This window comes from Drosophila melanogaster, chromosome 2R (genome assembly GCF_000001215.4).
Source record: "Drosophila melanogaster chromosome 2R".
Lineage (NCBI taxonomy): Eukaryota > Metazoa > Arthropoda > Insecta > Diptera > Drosophilidae > Drosophila > Drosophila melanogaster.
In genome coordinates, this window is record NT_033778.4 from 15,138,991 (window position 1) to 15,158,894 (window position 19,904).

General features: G+C 42.5%; 5 protein-coding genes across 15 annotated transcripts in view; 3 read left to right on the forward strand and 2 right to left on the reverse strand.

The window, feature by feature from the left end:
- chn (charlatan) overlaps nucleotides 1–5,793 on the forward strand; it is a 29,548-nt gene extending 23,755 nt beyond the window's left edge. For 2 of the 9 annotated variants that reach the window (NM_001259402.2, NM_001259403.2), the window contains exons 4-7: nucleotides 89–1,105; nucleotides 1,481–1,687; nucleotides 1,984–2,310; nucleotides 2,847–5,793. In NM_001259402.2, coding sequence (NP_001246331.1) covers nucleotides 89–1,105; nucleotides 1,481–1,687; nucleotides 1,984–2,310; nucleotides 2,847–4,461 — 3,166 coding nt within the window. In that variant the 3' untranslated portion in view covers nucleotides 4,462–5,793. Of the gene's footprint in view, nucleotides 1–88; nucleotides 1,106–1,387; nucleotides 1,732–1,983; nucleotides 2,311–2,846 lie in introns of those variants that run through there. The other 7 variants (NM_001259405.2, NM_001259401.2, NM_001043082.2 and 4 more) reach the window with 7 other exon arrangements.
- A 184-nt stretch (nucleotides 5,794–5,977) lies between these two features.
- On the reverse strand, nucleotides 5,978–6,529 carry Polr2K (RNA polymerase II, I and III subunit K). The gene is made up of 3 exons (NM_001103849.3): nucleotides 6,393–6,529; nucleotides 6,189–6,281; nucleotides 5,978–6,100 (listed from the first exon to the last, which is right to left on the reverse strand). The coding sequence occupies exons 1-3, from the start codon at nucleotides 6,448–6,450 to the stop codon at nucleotides 6,078–6,080; spliced, it is 174 nt and encodes a 57-aa protein (NP_001097319.1). The 5' UTR covers nucleotides 6,451–6,529; the 3' UTR covers nucleotides 5,978–6,077.
- A 305-nt stretch (nucleotides 6,530–6,834) lies between these two features.
- CG8089 (uncharacterized protein) lies at nucleotides 6,835–8,834 on the reverse strand. Its single transcript, NM_137170.2, has one exon. The coding sequence runs from the start codon at nucleotides 8,763–8,765 to the stop codon at nucleotides 6,891–6,893; it is 1,875 nt and encodes a 624-aa protein (NP_611014.1). The 5' UTR covers nucleotides 8,766–8,834; the 3' UTR covers nucleotides 6,835–6,890.
- A 35-nt stretch (nucleotides 8,835–8,869) lies between these two features.
- CG7544 (uncharacterized protein) lies at nucleotides 8,870–10,719 on the forward strand. Of its 2 annotated transcripts, none has more exons than NM_001169685.2 (5): nucleotides 8,870–9,098; nucleotides 9,160–9,370; nucleotides 9,422–9,833; nucleotides 9,894–10,087; nucleotides 10,174–10,719. In NM_001169685.2, exons 1-4 carry the CDS (start codon nucleotides 8,976–8,978, stop codon nucleotides 10,063–10,065), a joined length of 918 nt encoding a protein of 305 aa, NP_001163156.1. In that variant the 5' UTR covers nucleotides 8,870–8,975; the 3' UTR covers nucleotides 10,066–10,087; nucleotides 10,174–10,719. The 2 variants fall into 2 exon arrangements, with proteins under 2 accessions (NP_001163156.1, NP_611015.1); NM_137171.4 differs by having other exon boundaries at nucleotides 10,181–10,719.
- Nucleotides 10,720–16,446: 5,727 nt separating this feature from the next.
- Nucleotides 16,447–19,904, forward strand: part of igl (igloo) — a 34,856-nt gene continuing 31,398 nt past the window's right edge. For both annotated transcript variants that reach the window (NM_001274059.1, NM_057712.5), the window contains exon 1: nucleotides 16,447–17,225. Coding sequence is in view for 1 of the 2 variants with exons in the window: in NM_057712.5 (NP_477060.1) it covers nucleotides 16,928–17,225 (298 nt within the window). In the remaining variant the exon portion in view is untranslated. The remainder of the gene's footprint in view (nucleotides 17,226–19,904) is intronic.

The window sequence follows — 19,904 nt, forward strand, 5'->3', positions numbered from 1 at the left end:
TAGAAACTAGAAAATGTTTTCTTTTGTGTATTGAAAATGGAGAATTAACAATGGTTATTTACGTTTTAAAACTTCTCTCTACCCATAGAAAACACCGTCAGGAGCATGCGGCTGAATTGATCTACGCCAGCCCCTCCACATCGGCCAATGCGGCCCAAAATCTGGCCCAATCCACACCCACCTCAGCGCCCAGCAACAGCAGTGGCGGCAGCACCAGCTCCTCCGGCGGAGGAGGCGGTCGGAAGAAGGCCGCCCAAGCGGCTGCAGCTGCCGCTGCGGCGAATGGAGTGCACATCCAGAAGCGTTACGCCTGTACGCACTGTCCATACTCGACGGACCGGCGGGATCTGTACACCCGACATGAAAACATCCACAAGGACGAGAAGCCCTTCCAGTGCTATGCCTGCCTCAAGCAGTTCAACCGAGCCGATCATGTCAAGAAGCACTTCCTGCGCATGCACCGCGAGCTGCAGTACGACATTAACAAGACCCGGCGACATGTCTCCGCTGGCAGTGGTTCCTCGGGCAGCGGGTCCTCTGGAAGCGGTTCTCATCACTCCGGCGGCCGTGGAAATGTGACCATTAACTCGGCGGGCGTGAACATAGACAATGCCTTTTTGGAGGCCCAACGACATCCCACCTCGAGCAGTATGAGCATTGTGGAGACCATCGAGGCAGTGGCTTCGGCAACCGACATGCCGCTGGCCCAGCTTAAGCAGGAGAAAATGGACGATGGCGCCGGTGTGGTATTGCCCCTTCACGTGGGCGTTATGCAACAGCCGGTGGCCAGCTCGAGTTCCGGCAGCAGTGGCAGTCATGGTGGCAACGGAAACGGTGGCAGCGGCTCCGGCCTCCTGAAACCGAAGCGGGAGAAGCGATTCACCTGCTGCTACTGCCCGTGGTCTGGAGCGGACAAGTGGGGTCTCAAGCGGCACCTCAATACGCATACAAAGCCCTTCGTTTGCCTGCTCTGCGATTACAAGGCGGCGCGTTCCGAGCGCCTGGCCACCCATGTGCTAAAGGTGCACAACAAGCGGGCCTGCAGCAAGTGCTCTTACTTGGCGGACACGCAGGAGGAGTACCAGGCTCACATGAGCGATGTGCAGTAAGTATACGCCGTTAAACCGTGTCCCTTTGCTGTATCCTTGCAGTGGATTTGGCTATCAATGCATATAGGGAGAAGACAACATAATACGTTGCATCTACTCCTGACTCTGTGTGTCCGCATGTTTTCAATAAGCTAAACAAAAGGCTTTAACCATCAGTTGACAATAAATGTTAATCATTTGATTGCCACATCCAGCTGCAGGGATACCTAAAGCTTCGGTTGACCGAATCTAGCCTGTCCCTCTCGTTTGTCCTGGGAATTACGAAAAACTCTAAACAGCTTTTGAACTCTCTTTCGCCCCACTTCTCTGGCTACCCCCCAAAATCCCCGGACGTTCTCTATATCTAAACATAAATACCCTGATCTGATCAGTCCGCACGATAATCGGCCGGCGCGCAGCGGCAACGGCAACCAGAGCGGCGGCAGCAGCAGCGGCAATAGCAACGGCAACGGCGGCGGCAATGGCAACAACAATGCCAATGCCGGAGGCCACAGCCAGAACCTCAATGTGCTGCGTACTATTGGCAACAGCCTGGTGGCCAACAACCAGCTGAACACCTATGCCGGCAATGCTTTTGGGTAACATTCTCAGACCGCCCTGCCCCATTCAAAAATACCAAACCAAACCAAAAAAAAAAAACACCAAGCAATCCCTCCCAAAAACAAAACCAACACATCCCAAGAAACCAAAACCAAAAAAAAAAAAAACAAAAATACAAAATACAAAAACCCAACCGAGCGCGCACAACGTTCCTAACTCTAGTTACTACCCTCGTTCTCTCGTTCTCTCGACTCTCGATTCCCACGACATCCCCACCATGATCACCACATCTCCACATCACCATCGACCACCACTTCACCACCATTTCGGTTAGCTCGTCCAGTGGCAATGTGGGAAATGCGAATGGAGGCGGCGGCGCCGTAACCATCTACACCACCACAACCAATGAGGGCGTGGCCGGCGGCGGAGGAGGCGGTGGTGGCGGCATTAGCGGCAACATTTCCGGCGGCGGACCGCTCCAGGAGATCATCGTGAATCCCTCGTCGATGGTCGGCTGGCGGCTGAGCGCCAACGGATCGCTGATACCGCCGCACGATCTGCTAACCGGCGGATTGCCAAATGCAGCCACGCAAAAGCGCGGCTCGGAGCGATTGTTTCAGTACCTCGAGGCCGAGGGCAGCGATCCGGAGGACTATGCGCGGTATTTGGATAACCCAATATATCCCCGATCCATTGCGTTTTCGTTGGTTTTCACTCAGTTTCCTATTTTACATATATACTTATTTTCGTGTCTTAAGCGTGCTTATCTAATGCTTTAAGATTACCTTCTGCATAATTTCCCGAGAAGTTTACTTATTTGTTTCCGTTGATGTTGGTTTTTAAGTTTCACAAAATTGGTCATCGTGTTTATAAGCCACTCTGCAAATTCTAATCGCTTGTGTTTTTATCACACCCATTTCACATTGTTTACGAAATCCTTGTTTGAATGTCCACAGATTAAAAAAATGTTTTGTTTTGTTTGTACCTTTCTTAATAGTTGGTTTCAGGTTCCACAGTTTCTTTTTGTATGTTCCCTATTTATGTTTTTCTTTTGTTGATATAACTATTTTATTCGGTGGTTCATCTCAATTTCACCCTCAGTTACAGTTTGCCACCTGTTTTGTTAATCTTCGTTTAATTACCAATATCATATCATACGCAATAAACTAAGACATTTTTATTCACTTATCCTTGCAGTCTGCTGAAAATGGACGCCATTAGTCGCAACACCGCTTCGGTCGCTCAGGATTTTCATAAGGCGGGAGGCGTGCACGAGTTGAAAATACCAGCCAATCATCAACTCCTGTTTAACAATAAACTGCCTTCGCAATGGACGACACGAGAGGCTGCTGCACTGCTGTACAGCCTGAGCAACATGGGTGGCGGATCCGCCAGCTCCGTTTCCGGATCCCAGCGCCAAAAGTTTGGCATGCGAGCGCGACAACATTCCACCGGTGAGGATGACGAGAATACACCATCGTCTGCATCTTCGTCGAGCTTCTCTGGCGATGAGTTCAATATGAGCGCCACATCGCCATTGAAGCTGTCGCGTCATGCCATCAAGCTGGAGAAGATGGATGAAATGGACGCCAAGGATATGGGACCCACCAAGGCGATGATGGCAACGGCATTTCTAGAGGCGGCCAACTACGAGCAGACGGCCATCGAGCTGCTGGCCAGCAAACGGAAGATCAAGGTCGAGAACGACAACGACGAGGACCAAGAGAATCAGCAGCATCAGCCCCATCAGCAACATCACAGCCAGCAGCAGCAGCAGCAGCGATTGCAGCTTATTAAATCGTCTCCCGCGTACAAATTGAACAACAACAATAACAACAATAGCAACAACAACAACTATTACAAGGACAAGACATCGCACAGAAATGCCGTTCACCATCATCGCCAGGATGACAAGGAAAACAACAAGACCAAGTCGCCAGGCACAGCAGCAGTAAGTGTTGCAGCTGCGGCAGCAACATCGCCGCCAAGCATCAGCGGCCCCAGCAACCAGACTCCATTCCTCACCCAAATGGAGTACCAGAATCTCAATCGCATTGGCACCCAGTTCCAGAACTACGTCAAGGACATTATCAACAAGTACTATGCGGCAGAGACGCCACTGATGTTGGCCGCTGCAGCAGCAGCTTTGCCCACGGCCACGACTACAGGTCAGCAGCAACAGCCAGAGCTGGACATTGAGAACCTGTCGCCGAGCAAGCGTCGTCGTCTGCTCAGCGAAACGGAGGAGTACATCGAGTATCTGCGGAACAAGGAGGACATAACCCTGACCATTGCTCCAAAGGTTCAGCCACCAGCGCCGGTGACATCTCTGCTTAAACGGCAGTTGGATCTCAGCACACCTCGTCGGAGTCCCAAGAAGGCGGCTCCGGCCCACAGCAACAGTGCCTCGAATGCCTCCCGCAAGTCCCTCAACCAGTTGGCCACCCTATTGCCACTGCTTGCGGATGCGGCCAGTCAGCAAGAGTATCTCGCTGCACCGCTGGACTTTAGCAAGAAGTCCAGCTCGCGCAAGCAGGCGCAGCCAAAGAAGATCCGCTTGACGCCCGAGGCGGTGGTCACCTTACTGAGGGACAAGTACCTCAATCGCATGGTACGTCAGCGTTTGGGCTGCCTCAAGTGCAACCAGTTGCGTAAGAACAGCTCTATCAGCTTCAACTACCACACTCTGGGATCGCTGGCTCTGCACAAGTATTGGCGACATGGCCGGCTTGGATCCTCATCAACTAGGAGAGAGAAGCTGCAGGCAGCTCTGCAGAAGAGGATTAGCCGAGGACAGGCGGACAAATGCTAATGTGGTCGTGTAGTTTTGGTTCTATTTTATTCGCTTAAGATTAGAAAATGTTTGCTTGCCATATATGGAATGCATTAGGCATTTGACATTGAAAATTATTTAAAAAATTGCATTTAATTTTTTAAATTTTAAGTTGTGATGTACCTGAAATATGATTTCTCTTAAACAAACAAAAAATACTTAAAACAAAAAACAAACAAACACAATTCATGCAAACGGTCTCGAAAGCGCTTTTGCAGCCGACTGCAAATGAATTTCATTATCTTAGTTGTACGATTGAGCTATCTCACAAACACACCCCACTCACAATGAACATTTACACACGGATATTTAACTATTTAGTAACTTACCTGGAATGAGCATTTATCAAATGTGTCCCCCCAGCCCCTGATTTTCACATCCACCTCCACATCCATTTGTATTTGTATTCGATTGAATGAAATGTGAAGTAAAAGCTTTAATTTGCCATTTACAAAGCTTCAGTTAAGTTACGAGTAATGATTGCCATCTTTTTACACCTAGCATTTAGTCGTCTAGTTACCCTAGTTTATGGATTAATTTATGAACTGCAAACGCGAACCTCATCGAACCCTTTGCCTTACTTATCATTTAAGCTTTAACGTGAATGTACATTTACTTTAAGTTGATTTAGTTACTCCTCGGAGCAGCAGTCACGCCCACAATGCCCACAAAAAAACAAAACAAAACAAAAAGCATTATCACGCAAAACGTTTTAAATATGAAGGAAGAAACGTCTATAAATATTAACAAAACAAAATGAACAAAAACTATATTACTGTACGTGTAGATGTATTCATGATTTTATCTGAAAAACGCGGAATAGAAAGTCGGCGAGAACAAGATGGAAACACAAGAACAACTTACAAAATACTCAAAGAACATGGATAGAATACAACTTTTTACCACACTGAACAAGAAATATTTGACTGAAAAGTGTCGGGGGAAGATATGATATATGAATAAAGGTATAAACAATTTTAGTGTAAAATGTGTGTTTTTGCTAAATGTGGTAAACTAAAAGAAAACTTAAATTTATTACACAAAACTAAACTAAAGCGTAAACGAAGAGAAAATTCTTAAGTAAAGTAAATTTTTGGATGACAAGCCATTTAGACAAAATTTTTGAGACGAAAAAAGACATTTATAAGAAAGGAAACAAAAAGAACAAACCGAATTACTTTAAATTTTATTTAAGCAATGAACTTGCAAAAAATAAAAGGTATAATTACAATAACTGTAATGTGAGTGTTTTTAGTTTAAAATTATATATTTCCAAAACATTCAAAATAAAATATAATTAGTTTAAAATATAAACCGAGCTCTTTTATTTGGGATTTGGCACAATATGGGAATGGATTTAGATTTGGTTTATGAACATTTTGGGAATACGATCCGAGAAATTGTTTAGTTAAAATCCTCTAATAAACATAATGTTATTCATTCAAATAGCTTTTTTATGTACCTTTACTACATTAAATGATAAAACGCTGTTGTTCTTGGGGTTATGACATTTATTAAAGCAAGAGCTTTATTTTTTACAATCTAACTGCTTAAATATATTGTTTAGACGGTTGTCTATAGGTTTTTAGGGGGTTTTAACGGGCATCAAAGACAACAACTGCAAATAAAACGAAAGATTTCATCAGTACAGTTTGAGAGCCGTTGGAGACTTCTGGGGAATAATGTAAATATGAGGGATTACTTACGACGCTTGGTGCGCTTTTTGTACATGATACGATATCCACACTCGCGACAACGAATCGGATCCCTGGGGCGCATTTCGTTTTCATGATGGCATTCTACAAAATGTTTAAATTATTATTGAACTGCATTTCAAAAAATTTCGGCAGCCATGTGCCCGTAATTAAAAAATCGTTTTTCTATCGAAGTATATTCTCTGGCCAACTTACCTCCACAAATATAGGTCATTGCCGTTTTGACATTATCCTTGGAGCTAGTTTCCGACATTTCTAATCAATATTATTCGAATTATAGCGTGTTTTCTGTAAAAATGTGTTTTGTTTTGCCGAAAAGTGTTTTAGAGTGACCGTTGTGGGGTAAACTATAAAATGAACCGTACTCAAATAATACCTTTTTTCCGGGCTTAGTATATTTCGGTAACTTAAATTACGCCAAAACTTTTGAACTTACAAACAAAAAAGTTGTAATTTGTAAGTTTAGCAAAAATTATAAATTACTCATAATTAATTTACAACAAAATTGAGTATTAGCCCATCTTCTAAAAACTGGTATTCCTAGTCAGGAATAAATATATATTTATATTAACATCAGTGCTTACAATAAATTATTTGATCTTGATTTGATGTTCTAATTATTCATCCCAAAAAATATAAGAAAAATATTTTTTTTTTATTTTTATGAAGTTAAACCTTATATTGAAAATTATATTATTTTTTGAACATTTTTGCTTGTGCCATCAAGTTCAGTTTATGTTTCATGGATCTGTAATGTCTTTGCATACTTCCCACAATTGAATTTCCGCAGGTTTCACAGATTTTAATTTTGACACGTTTTTTCGACCTGCAGGGTGTTTTCAAGTGGGTCTGCTTAGTTTTTATGCCCATTTTCTTGTAGTTATGTGTACTTTTATTTGCTGATGTCATACATGTGTTTGTTGACGAACTTGCTTCAATATCAAGCTTTTCATCGGTGGTTCTTGCCCCTTTGCGGCGATTGCTATCTTTTGTTTTGTCATTATTTTTCCCGAACTTTACAAGGTTATCCTTATGGCTTTGAGATTTGCAGTGCCTGCGGTAATTTCCCTTCGATTTAATGGTCAGATCGCAAACTTCACACTGAACGGTGTGAACTAAAAGATGCACTGCTTTTCGGTGGGTTTGCATGGTGCCCTGACTGTAGAAATTCGCTCCGCAGATTTCGCAGGTGAAATTCCTCTTGTTCAAATGAGCTTTGTTCATGTGTTCCTCAAGGAAAAATTTTCTCGTGAACTTCCTATTGCAGATTTTGCAGACTGGAGTGGGTTGCTTCCTGCAGCCTCCCTTTGGAGGTTCTCTCAACGGACGCATTTTATCCCGATATTTTTGCATGGCTCTATTGCATTCCTTAGAGGTATGAGCAGAGCAGCATAGACGAGAGGTTGGTAGTTTGCATATTAGGCAGGGTTTTCTGCGTTCATGGATTCGCAGTACATGTGAATCGAGGGCAGACTTCAGTTGGAATCTCCATGTGCAGTGAGGACACTTAAAGGGGCGATATAGCAGAGTACTGAATGTTCTAACCCTCTGCTGGTGCTTACGTAGGAATTTCCGGGTGAGAAACGACCTGTTGCAAAAGGAACAGTGAAAAGGGAAGTTCGTATATAGCCTTTCCCGTCTATGCTTAACCATATGCAGCTGGTGGCTAAAGGAGAAGCCATAGTTCTGAGCGCAACTTGGACATTTGCTGAGGCTAGAAGTCTTTCGTTTTTGAATTGGATGTTTCGATTCATCCTTAAAGTACGATTGCAGGTCCTCGGCAACTGGCACCAAGATATCCTCTACCTTGTTAAGTGATAGCTCCAGTTCCTTCTCCTCTTGTGACTTCTGATTCTCCAGTAGTCGTTTATATCTCTTGTTTTCGTGAAGTTCCCGCGAGCTTGTGGATTTTCTGATTATGTGTGAGGTTAACGAGTGCTGCAGATAGAATCGCCTGTAGCATATCTGGCAGTGAAAGTTGTCTGAATAGCGATGCGTCTTTTGATGATCCTCCACGTCCTGCAGCTTTTTCCACGGTAGATTCTCACATTTGTAGCAATCGCAGCGCAGTCCTGGTAGGAATAAAGCTGCAATTTTGGGACGCAGAGCTCCATGTGCTTCCTGGCCTGCCAGTTGGCTAACTGAACGTCTGTAGCCGCTGCTCACTGTATCCAGAATGGCAGCTAACTTTTCCAATTGTACTTTGCGGTTCTTCTCTTCGAAGGCATCGAATATTGCTCGAAAATCGTCCTGTAAATCAGCCTTAAAATACTCATTGGTCCAGAAATTATCGCGTAATTGTGCTGTGCGCAGTAATAGCAGCATATCCGAGCTTCGGAAACGCATAATTTTCTGAACGTCTTCGCATAACTCGCTGGAGAAATCCGTTCCAAATATGGTCTCCCCTTCCCCATTGAATGCCACGTACTTCTCCCTGAATCCTCGACAGCACTTGCACTTGCAGTGGCAGGAAGCAGGGCATCCATATGGCTTCTTGTCAATGCTAAGGACTGGCAAATCGGTTGTAAAGTTTTCGTAGGTAACTAGCAGTTTGCCAGGCCAAGACATTAAGTTTACTTTTTTGTTTACAAAAGTTGAATCAACAAGTGGCTGTGTGACCAGTCACTGATAGCACAGAAGGGCCAAATAAAACTACCAATTAGAGGAGCTGGTGTCATCTCTTGCTCGCTGGAGTTGCCGGACTGCTGCAATAAACAGCTGTTCGAATTTCGGCGGCATTTTATTTCATTAACAATTGCGATTTTTTGAAAACGAAATATGGTAAAAACTAAGGGAAACCAAAAGATAGTCGGCATGCATCCACGTAATGTGTTACGCACGCAGCCCGACTATACCAAAATGGCTATAAAATACAAAGATTTTCGGCAGCAGTGCCAGTTGGTAAGTAAAAACTATTTGTTTTGCTTAGACATTGATTTTAATAAAATATTGCTTAATTTAGGAGCTCAATGGCAAGGTTTCTGTGAACTTTCGCAATGAAAAGACCCTTCGTGAGTTGACCAAAATGCTGTTGAAGGAATATTACGATTTAGATGTGGATTTTGCACCCGGAAGTTTGGTGCCCACATTAGCACTACGTTTGAATTACATTTTGTGGTTGGAGGATCTAATGGAACCTCTAAATTTGCAGAACATACGTGGTATAGATATAGGTAAGCTATGGTTAGTATGTCACAACGATTTACTAAGTGAATTCCTCACAGGCTGCGGCTCCTCCTGCATTTATTCACTCCTTGGGGCCAAGAAAAATGGTTGGCACATGTTGGCTTTGGAATCGAAACCGCAAAACATAGAATACGCCAAGGAGAATGTAAAGAGAAATCACATGGAAAGCCTTATAGAAGTCTATGCTCAACCAGACAACACGAACATCTTTAAGAGCTATTTTGAGCAGGATCAGCAACAGTTGCAGTATCAATTTTGCCTGTGCAATCCACCCTTCTTCGACTCGAACTTACCAAATCCCTTAGGCGGCAATACCAGGAATCCAGAGAGACGACCAGCACCCAATAATGCCAGAACTGGAAGCCAGGAGGAACTCACCTGCGTGGGTGGCGAGGTACAGTTTGTGCAACGCATTATAGACGAGAGTCTGGAGAACAAGGAGCGTGTGCGGTGAGTCAATCTTCATTAGCTGCTGAGATTGAATTAACGTTGGTTTTCTCTGCGTTGCAGAATCTTCACCACGATGCTGGGCGTCAAGGCCAACGTTCCAAGAATACTGGATTACCTCAAGGAGCTGCAGGTGGCGAATGTCAGCACCACTGAATTCCATCAGGGACACACGACTCGGTGGGCGGTGGCCTGGAGCTTCCACTCGGAGCCACTACAGCAGGGGACAACATAAAATTAAGTTACCATTAGCTCTGGTAGAGTATCTTTAAGATGGTAGGGGAGAAGTAGTTTAACTTATTTTGGATTTTATAAGATTTATTCAATAATTTCATTTTTATAGGCATCAGTTTTAATGTATAAGTTCTTGGAGAATTGCTGCAACTTTCGAATGTACTGTGACCTTCACCTGTGCTCATCCCAAAAAGCAACTCCAAGGCACCTAGAAAGCTTTCGCCTTAAATGGAAATTTGCATGTCAACGGTCACTTTGCCACCCAGCTCCACGAACGGAAATTATCGTTTCGCTTTTATCATTGACCACAGCTGACCACACACTTCGACGGAAAAAGGCAAACGGAGTCGAAATGGCAACCGAAATGGAGGCAAACACGCTCACTAAGCACAAGTTGCCGCCGCTGGTCAACACACCGACGTTTCCACACCTTTGAGCCGGGGAATTTGGGCGTTTCGCTTGGCCACCATGTGGGATAGCGAATAGCAAATTTTAATTGCTGCACAGGCAGGTTCCTGGTTTGCTAATTATTCGACACGAAAATACCTTTCAATGCAGGGAGAGTATATTAAAAGGGAAATCAATGGCTCTTACAGATAGATAGATACTAAGTTGAAAGTGTAATATAATAAAATTGTATACATTCTTAGTCAGTAATTATACTGAAATCTTTAAAGGGTATCCGCACTTTCATCTCCTGCCTAGATTTCCCTTGCCATTTGAGCCTTTTTACAACTTGGCCAGCAACAGCCTTCGTTGGCTGACTTGCTTTTGTTGTCTTTTATGGGATTTCAACACGTTAAGGTGTAAAGAACAACGTAATTAAAATGCAAGCCGTCGTTTCTTAAGCTCGGATAGATGGGTTCCCGACTGCGTCATGCGTTTAGGTGCGGTCTAGTTTGTTTTCCATTGTTTCCCGTTTCCCGTGCTGTGGGTTTTGCAGTCGCCCACGCTCCGAAATTAGAAACAAGAGTCAGTTGCGGGCAGCCCCTCCACTGATTTCAGCTGGGGCGCCCCTTCAATTCACCGGCTATTATCTTAATTTTAGGCACCCAAGGCCCCGAGGTAAGCCACAAAACTCGACACGTGTTTCTGGGCTCGTCCTGATGTGGTAATTGTTAATTAAAAACACTCTCGGGTCACGTTCAGTGTGTTTTAGGTGCCCTATTAAAGTCATAAAAAAAAAGCTAGGCAATCCAACCATCGCTGGGTTCGACTCTTTTATTGGACGTCGTTAAGGGGTTTTGAAAACAAGTTTATGTTGAACCATAACTCCACATACATATAATGCTGTCTATGAAATTGGACTTGTAATACATATTTAATGATACCTCTGAAGGATTTATGCGGGGGAAGATAAGTAATTGCTTTGTTTATGAAGGTAGGGAAATATTTAAAATTAGGCGAAAATATGAAAAACAAATTATTTTTATATTTTAGCAGCAATAGTAAGATGTATGATTAAGATTATAAAAATATTTATTCAATTCTAAGAATAAGGAGTTTTAATAAAAAATCGCACAAAAGCATTAATCAATTTTCATTTCAGAGTAGTTTATTATTAATGTTTTATATTTCAAATTAATTTTCTTTCTGTGGAAAAGTGTAAAAGGACACAAGGGTTGGATTTTCCACTATTAACCCATTAGCTGGTTAAGGCGCAGAGTGACCACGTGTCTGTTTTGTGCCCGCAGGACCTGAAATCTTTGTCAACTTTTGTAAAATTCGTACATCAATCAATTGGCCAAGAATCATCCATCAGGCAATCTGAGCGCTGGCTAACCGAAAACACAGGAAGTGCGGTGCCAAAAAGTAGGCAATGACCAGCGCAAAAAAGGTAAGCTTAAATCGGAGCAAACAGGTCTTTAAGAGGCGCCTCGATGTGGGAACTCCGGCTGGGAGTTGGGCTCGAAATGGGGGCCTTTCGTGATGGCACGTAACGAGCTGCCAGACGGCGGCGTCTGTTGCAATTGGCAGCGGGCTGCTCCGGTTACTCCCCCCCCCCCTCCAATCACACTACACACACGGCTATTGTCGTGTCGCATATGCATGCAGATACATTCACTTAATGCAATGAAAAGCAACCAAAAAGGAACGAATCAAAGGGGATGCCCGCCCACAGACAATGCAAATGCTGATATGCGTGTGAGATGGGAAGTGCAGTGGCGTGCACAAGAGGGGTTAGTTAGCTCCTTAACTAATCGAAAGGCTAAAGTCTAGAATTAAACCTAGCTTTATATAGCTACTAAATGGTTTTATAGAAATACAACTTATTAACACCATGAATAACCCATTATAATTGGTCTGTATGAATATTATATCTCATAAATAAAAAAATATAAAATACATTTGCTCCTATAATAAATTAATGCCTCATATACTTAAAGATATACATCAAAAACCTTTACACATAATTAGCTCTGCAATTGTACTACCTATCTGTCTTTTAATATATACTAATGAATTAATAAGGACATAAATAAATTCATATATATCCAAATATGCCCAACCCCCTACAAAACTCCATTCCACGCCCCTGTGTGTGTGCGTGTGTGTGTCTGCGGTCGGCGTAAGTCTGTGTGGGTGCTTCAGTTTTTGTGGCGTGTGTGTCATTCATGTAACCTTTCAATAAACATGGCCGTGTGGGTAAGCGGGTGTGTGGGCGGTGGGCGTTGGGTATTGGAGTTGTGGGTGGGTGTTTTCGACTGGGTGAGTAGGCGTGGCAGGCGGTGCATGCATGCAGCGGGGAGTCGTGTAATTGAACTGCTTCTACAAGTCCGGTTGAGTGTACCGAACGAACTCTTGAATGTGATTTTAAAGTCAACATCGAGCACTCCTGACGTCCGAACTGTCATTTTTTGGTTTGCCGCTTGTCTGCCAGACAAACCGATTCGATGCGATCCGCCAGCCCCTCTTGGCCAACTATTGTCTGCTCATATTCCCGGTTAATATTGGCTTGGCACTTGGCCAAGAGCTGAGTTATCGGATATGAATGCTGCTAGCCATGCGAAGCTGCATGTGTAAAGCTGTTGTGAAATTTCCATGCAAAAGTTTCAGATAATTTGATGAATTTTGTAGCGATGTAATTGCCATTGTTTCAGTAATGAGAACTTCTAAGGAAGTCGCAAATACGTGCATGATCATTAATAACACACAATTAATTGAATCCCACGCACGCATGGATATTTCATTTCATCGCCTTTCCAACGTTGCGTATGATTAATTGTCATCGTCAAGGAAACAACAGGGACTTTGTGCGGATATATCATTTCTGGCCTAATTCAATTACCGTTAGCGACTCTCTATGTTGCCACAAATCAACCAGAAAGATGGAAAAAAAATGGTGACAAAAGAAATGCTTTTCTCGACGACATGACATCAGATATTCAGATATGGGAAAAAACGTGAGATAAAGGACACGGTCAAGGTGAAAAGTCGAATAAATAATGAGACAGGAATGCGAATAAATTGCTTTGCAAGAAAACTGTCAGCTTGGCAAATAATAAGCAACAAAAGAGCAGAAATGGAGGAGTTAAGCCGCGCAAACGGCATACAGATAAATTACTCAACGAGTTTCCGCTCTGCTCAAGTACTTATGAAAATCGGATTCTGTTTGCGAGGACCTTAAGCCCACAACATCTCAGGAGCACATACGAAACTTCACTTTAAATTTATTTGCTCGCTGTCAGTTTTTCAAGTAGACCTGAAAATTGTTGCGCACCGCTAAACTTCAGACTTGCAAAAAGGCTGAAAAAAGCATGCGAAGAACTTTCCATTTGCCAGAAGTTTCCCGAGAGGAAACCCCAAAAAGAAAAAAAAAATTAAAATAAAAAGAAAAAATAAAATAAAATAGAACCGAAGTCAGGAGGCGGCAAATGAGTCGGAGTAGGAGTAGTAGCAAAGAGCAAGGGGCATGTCAGAGTTTGCAGCCACGCGGCATATACGTATTTTCCTTATTTTCCTTCACAATGGGAGCAAAGCAGAGAAGAAGAAAAATCGAAAAGCCAAACGTTTTTATCTGAAAAACAAAGCTATTTATATCTTTTGGGCAACATAATGACCTAGGCATTTCCGCTGGCAAATGATGCGCAAAGTTTTGGGCCTAAGACTCTCGAGTCTCGAGACTCGCGTTGTCAGTCATTTTATCAGGACTTGAAAGGGTTTATGTGTCTCTGTCGTTTTTGGCCTCATGAAGTGGTAGTCAAGTGCCAAGGGACTTTGGAATTCTCGCCCTTGGATTTTGCCACCAACTTTGAGGCTCTTCTGTTTGTCCCGGCATTTTTGGGGTGTGCAAATTCACGCTTTCAAGGCTGTTTTTCCATCAGTTTCCGAGCGGCGACAAGTTCCTGCTCTTGTCCTGACCCATCCCGCTTTTGTTCGCCAGAGTGCAACTGCTGCGATGGGGACGAGATCCTCGCACTTAATTGCTAGCCTTTTTGGCATCCTACGTGCTCGAGAATGTGAATTTTAAAGGGGAGACTTAAATCAATGGCTTTGCAACAGCGATATTCTCTTATTTATTTTTCTTTGGCTCGATTTTCCAGCAATATAAATTTGTCTCTGTTCTTTTTGGAAAGCTCTTATTAAATTTGAATCGAAATTCAGAAAGCCCTGGTGGATTTTATGTCCATTGAAACTCAATTAATTTGTACAGTTTCGATTTTTTTGTAGCTTGACTATAGCTTTTATCAAGGCTGCACCTTTTAATGGACATGTTAATTAAATGGTCTCGCTTTAATTAATAATTTTATTGTGCTTAAAACAGAGCTCTCTGTTATTGGTACATATTTACCAATGCCTTTCAGCCTGTTTCTGCCCCATTTCGGGCTGTTTATTCTGCGCACTTATGCCACGTTTGCAATGTGAAGCTAATTTGCATATGCTCAGACATCTGTAATATAATAACATATGTACATACATATGCGGGATTCATTTTGTGGGTAAGCAAGGGAAGTTTTGATTAAAATTGGCCCAAGGCCTGCATATCGCCCACTTTACGAGTATTCGTGGCTTGCACTTCAACTAGACTATGCGCACTTCAGCTTGATTGTTATGGTACTATCTCTAAGATAAAAGGTGGTATACACAAAACTTTATTGCCATCCCAATTATACACTTTAATTCTAGAATTTATAATTTATTCATAAATTCCATACTTTTTAAATTCAAAAGTTCTAAAGCATTGCAAATTAAGTGGGAGATTTTGGGATACAATAACTAAGCAATACAGGGAACTACAAAGGAATCGCAGACACAATAAAAGCTAAACCAATTCATTTGTCTCACGCACACCATCGCAGCGTCTTCACTCATACATAAGCCAAAGAGCCAACTCCCAAATATTAATGCCAAGACAAAAAGGAAGCCAGATGACAGCTGAGCTGTACGAGATGCAAAAGCTAGTTGCTTTTATGAATTGCTATATATACTCAAGGGAGCGGCCGGTGCTCATTGATATTTTTATGGGCCAGGTTTTCTGCTTGAATATATATTCTTTTTATTTGCATTCATTTTGGCTGGGCTTTCTTCATTCAGCTGTTTGTGCCTGGTTACACGCAATGTGTATGTATGTGTGTGTGTGTGTGAGAGAGTCCTTTGGCCTGCGCTGGTGTGAGTGTGGCCATTCCTTTCTCGATGATGATGCCATTGCCTTGGCTGCCTTTGCCGCTCTTTGGATTCTGGTTGTGTTGCCACCACAACGGTTTCTGCGGCGCCTCTAAGCCACATTCCTAGCATGGCTGTGTGCGTGCGTATCTGTGAGTCGGATTCGGCAGTCGGTTTGTTTATTTGCGAAAAAGTTTGCAGCCAGCGCTGGCTAACAACAACAGAGGCAGCTGCTGCCGTTGCCGCCTGGATAGAGCCACTCTCTTCTCGGGTCTCTTTTTTAGTCCCTTGCTAAACAGTAGTATACATGAAGGAAAAATTATTTAGAATAAATATTTAGACAAAAAAGTCATTTATTTGCCACTTAATACATCGTTGTAATATTGTTCATTTATAAGAAGCTTATTGAAATTGAATTAATTCATTGATTTGTAGATCCCAACATAAACTTAAATATCATATCCTGATTTTGTGATTATTGCCAAAAAAAATCAGAGGAAAAGTGGCTTTTGTTTAACCATTTATTTTTATTTTATTTAATTTCTTTGAAATTTTGAGACAATTAAGTTCTACACATACATGTATAAACCATATATTTTTGCCCACTGTGAGTCCTGCGAGAGAGCGGGAGAGAGAATTCTCTCGCTTCCTATTCCTATCTCTCCTCGAGGTCCTGGCTCTCTGTTTCCCTGGGCTTTGTGTGTCGTTGCCTGCCGGCTGGCGCGTCGCTGCTTGTTGAGCTCGAAACTCCAGCTCCTGCAGGATGTGGGGATATCGGGCATTCGGGGTCCGTGGCATCCGCAGTGAGGACGCGTCGCCGGCGCCGTTCAGTGTCAAAGTCAGTTGTGCCTGAGCTTGTGCCAGAGACAGTCAGTTTCGCTGCGAGTCTGCCATCCAGCTGGTTTCCGCTTCCGGTTCCGTGCGAGTTCTTTGGCTAGTAAATTGTGGTTGTGCACCTTTTTCTAATGACTTTTGTAAACACCAAAGTTTTTTGAACAAAAAAAATTACCGAGGCACAACGTATTTTTGTAAACATTTAATGCGAAAAAGGTTTCAGCTCGCGAAAGTCAAAGTGCAAATTGGCCCAGAAACAACAAGTATCGTTTATAAACTAGTTTCCAGTTCGGATGTGTGTGTGTGTACTATAGTGTGTGTGTGTGCAATTGATTAAACAACACAAGGGTAACCTAGGCCAACTGGAAGCGTAGAGACTCCATCAAAAGCCGCGGACTAAATTGCCAAATCCTCGATCCAATAAGATGGGCTGCAACACCAGCCAGGAGCTAAAGACGAAGGATGGCGCAGCCATGGATGCGGTCAGCAACGGCGAACCGGAGCCCAGTGCTCCTCCCTTGGAGGGCGAGTCATCCAAGTCATCCGCTAGCAATCATACGAATCACGCCAAATCCAGTTCAATTATCTCCAACGGCGAGGCGAAGGCGGCCAACGGGGGCGGCGCAGTTGGCGGGGGGAGTGGCAAGTCGGAAGCAACAAATGGCATTGATCGTCCCTGCGACAAGGCGGCAATCACGGAGTTCAATGACGACGAGGACGAAGGTAAGGCCCGTTCAATCTCCGATATCCAATACATTCATATTAACGACTGTTCAACATTCGGTGTGCGTGCGTGTGTGTGGGTGCACTTGGAGAAAATGTTCATCACATCAAAGTGTGGTGATTTTCCTTACTTTCTGAATTAAGAAAAATCTTTACAGCTATAGTAAAAAACCGAAATTGTACAAATATTTAAAGAAGCGAAGAATAGACACTAAATTTTTTTTAGTTTATAGGACTTTTTTTCGGTGTCCTGTGTGTGTGCGGATGAATGAAAATCCTGTGTCCAGGGGTTCGAGTATTATTTACTGTATCAACACGCTGGGAGCACGGCGTTATCGCATTTGCCTTTTTTCTTTGCCACTTTTCCATTTTCCCCCAGTTTTCCGGGCTCCCCGCGGCCCGCTGCTTAATGGTGTCGCAAATATGAATTGTTTAAGTGTATACACATATATGTATATATAAATTTATATATAAAGGGATGTTTGCATTTGGATGTATACACTGCACTCCATTACACGCCACTACATCCGCAAGCGCTTTTATGCGCCCGATGGCAAATTTGTGTTAGGTCCTTAACTTTGTTAAGTAGCCGCCTCGTTGTCCCACAGTCGCCTTGGGCATTTTTTTTCCCCAATGCGCATTAACGTAGGTTATGCTCCTGTTTATGGTATCTAATAAGCGTAGTCAGAAGTCACTTTTATGGCCAGCGATATGGGCCGCAGGATAACACAAATTCCATAGCTTGCTTTTGGGGGCACAATTTAGTTTACGACATATGATTCGCAGTAAAGTGATAATAACGTTTACTTTGCTTGAAAGCAAAAAACCTTTAACGACATATCAAAAATTGTCTACTTTTCTATAATATTTGCTTACAATACAAAAATGTATAATTAATTCTATTTATAAATGTACACGTAAAGTTATGGCCTCATTTGTTATTCTTCTATTGTACGAAATTAAATTTTAGTTGGAAAAATAACTCGAATTATTTAAAACTTCTGCCATAATTCACTGGAAATTTTATATACTTGCCTCCTGAAAATACATACATATCCAATTATTTTCAATTTACTTAGTTATTCATTTAAATTTTCACCACAATAACTTTTTACTCAGCCCAAATTTGGATGCAAAGTTCGGGGCTAATACCATTTGCAAACCCCAAAAAAAGGAGGAACTTTGTGCGGTTTATTTGCTCCTTTTTGATATAATGAAAATATGAAAAACCATCGAGGTGCACAGCGTTTCCAGAGACTGACTCATAAATTACCACAGCCAGCTTTCCCTTGTGGCAGGTGCAGCAGTAGTAGTGGCAGAAACTGTTTGTTTTGCCGCCGTTTTCCGCACGTTTTCCCGCTCCCCTCCCAATTTTCATTTCCCAGTTTCCCAAAGGGAGTGCTGATAAATTGTATAGCGACACTTTATCAATGGCTGACTGCACGGGAAAAGTTAGCCAGAAAATTTCGCTCCCTGTTAATGCCACAAATTATTATTATTGCTTAGCAATTTTCCCGCTGCCAACAGCTTTTAATTTGCTGGTTTATGTGTGCTGCTCACTTGGTTTTCCTCGTAACATTTGCCTTGAAATTAACTCAGCTAATTGGGGCTTCTTGGAATCGCTGAAATATTCTGGATAATCCTTGAAAGTTTGTGCGTAGCAAGAAAATTAAATCAGTTCTTATATTCACGGTAAGGCTATTCAATATTCAATTTCATTTGGGCTGTAGTGGTTCATAAATATTCGCCAGCTGCCTTTTCTTTTTTACTTGCCATAAAGTTCCTTACTATAAAGTTTAGGCCGCTCCTCGAACTTTTTTGATTTTCCTCTGCAGCAGCGTAAAAGAAAAGCGTAATAAAACATACAAATAAACTAACGAAAAGAAGTGAAAACCCAAATCAACCATAAAACTGCCGCTCGGTTACGCCATTTATGCCGCCACCCAAAATATTTTGTTAAACAAACACGTAGGCTGTATTTCAAATTGATTCCGCTTGCGAGTGAAACGAAATTAAAAACGTAAATCCGTAAATGCTTAAGTAGAAACTGGGTAAATTTTCTGCGGTCTGTCAAATAATTAAGATATGGCGATGACGAGGTCAATTTCGTTTTATATTTCACTTCCCTTTTCCCCGTTTGGACACGCCCAAAGCGAAATTACCTGCGAATTGCGAATGGGCCAGGAAGGACATAAATTGGCAATAAAGATGTCAACTCATGCAAAGTATAAGCCCAAACAAACAGACACGAGAGGAAAGGCGACGGCACATGCTAAGTCCTTGCTAAGCTCCTTTTTAGTTGCCTTCGCTTAATGTGAAACGCAAATAAGCGCCCTCCAGTGTTGGTTGATCCTGCTCAAGACAAGCAATTAAACTCGACACACACACACACTAACTGGTTATAAGGAATTATCCCTACTACAAGATGCTCTATAGGGGATATTTCGGGTTTTAGTTCTAAAGTTGTTAAATGGCTATTTAGCTAAATGATCATGATTCATATCACTATTTGGTTTAGTTAAGACACTTAGTAAGATGTTTGTTGTGATTACTGAATTTCCTTGTGCAATATATTTCACATTTAATTTTGTTTATCTTTTTAATTTACATTTTAAAAAATGTTAGACTTTGCTTACATGCAAAAGATGCGACATGAAAACAAATGTATGTACACGTAGA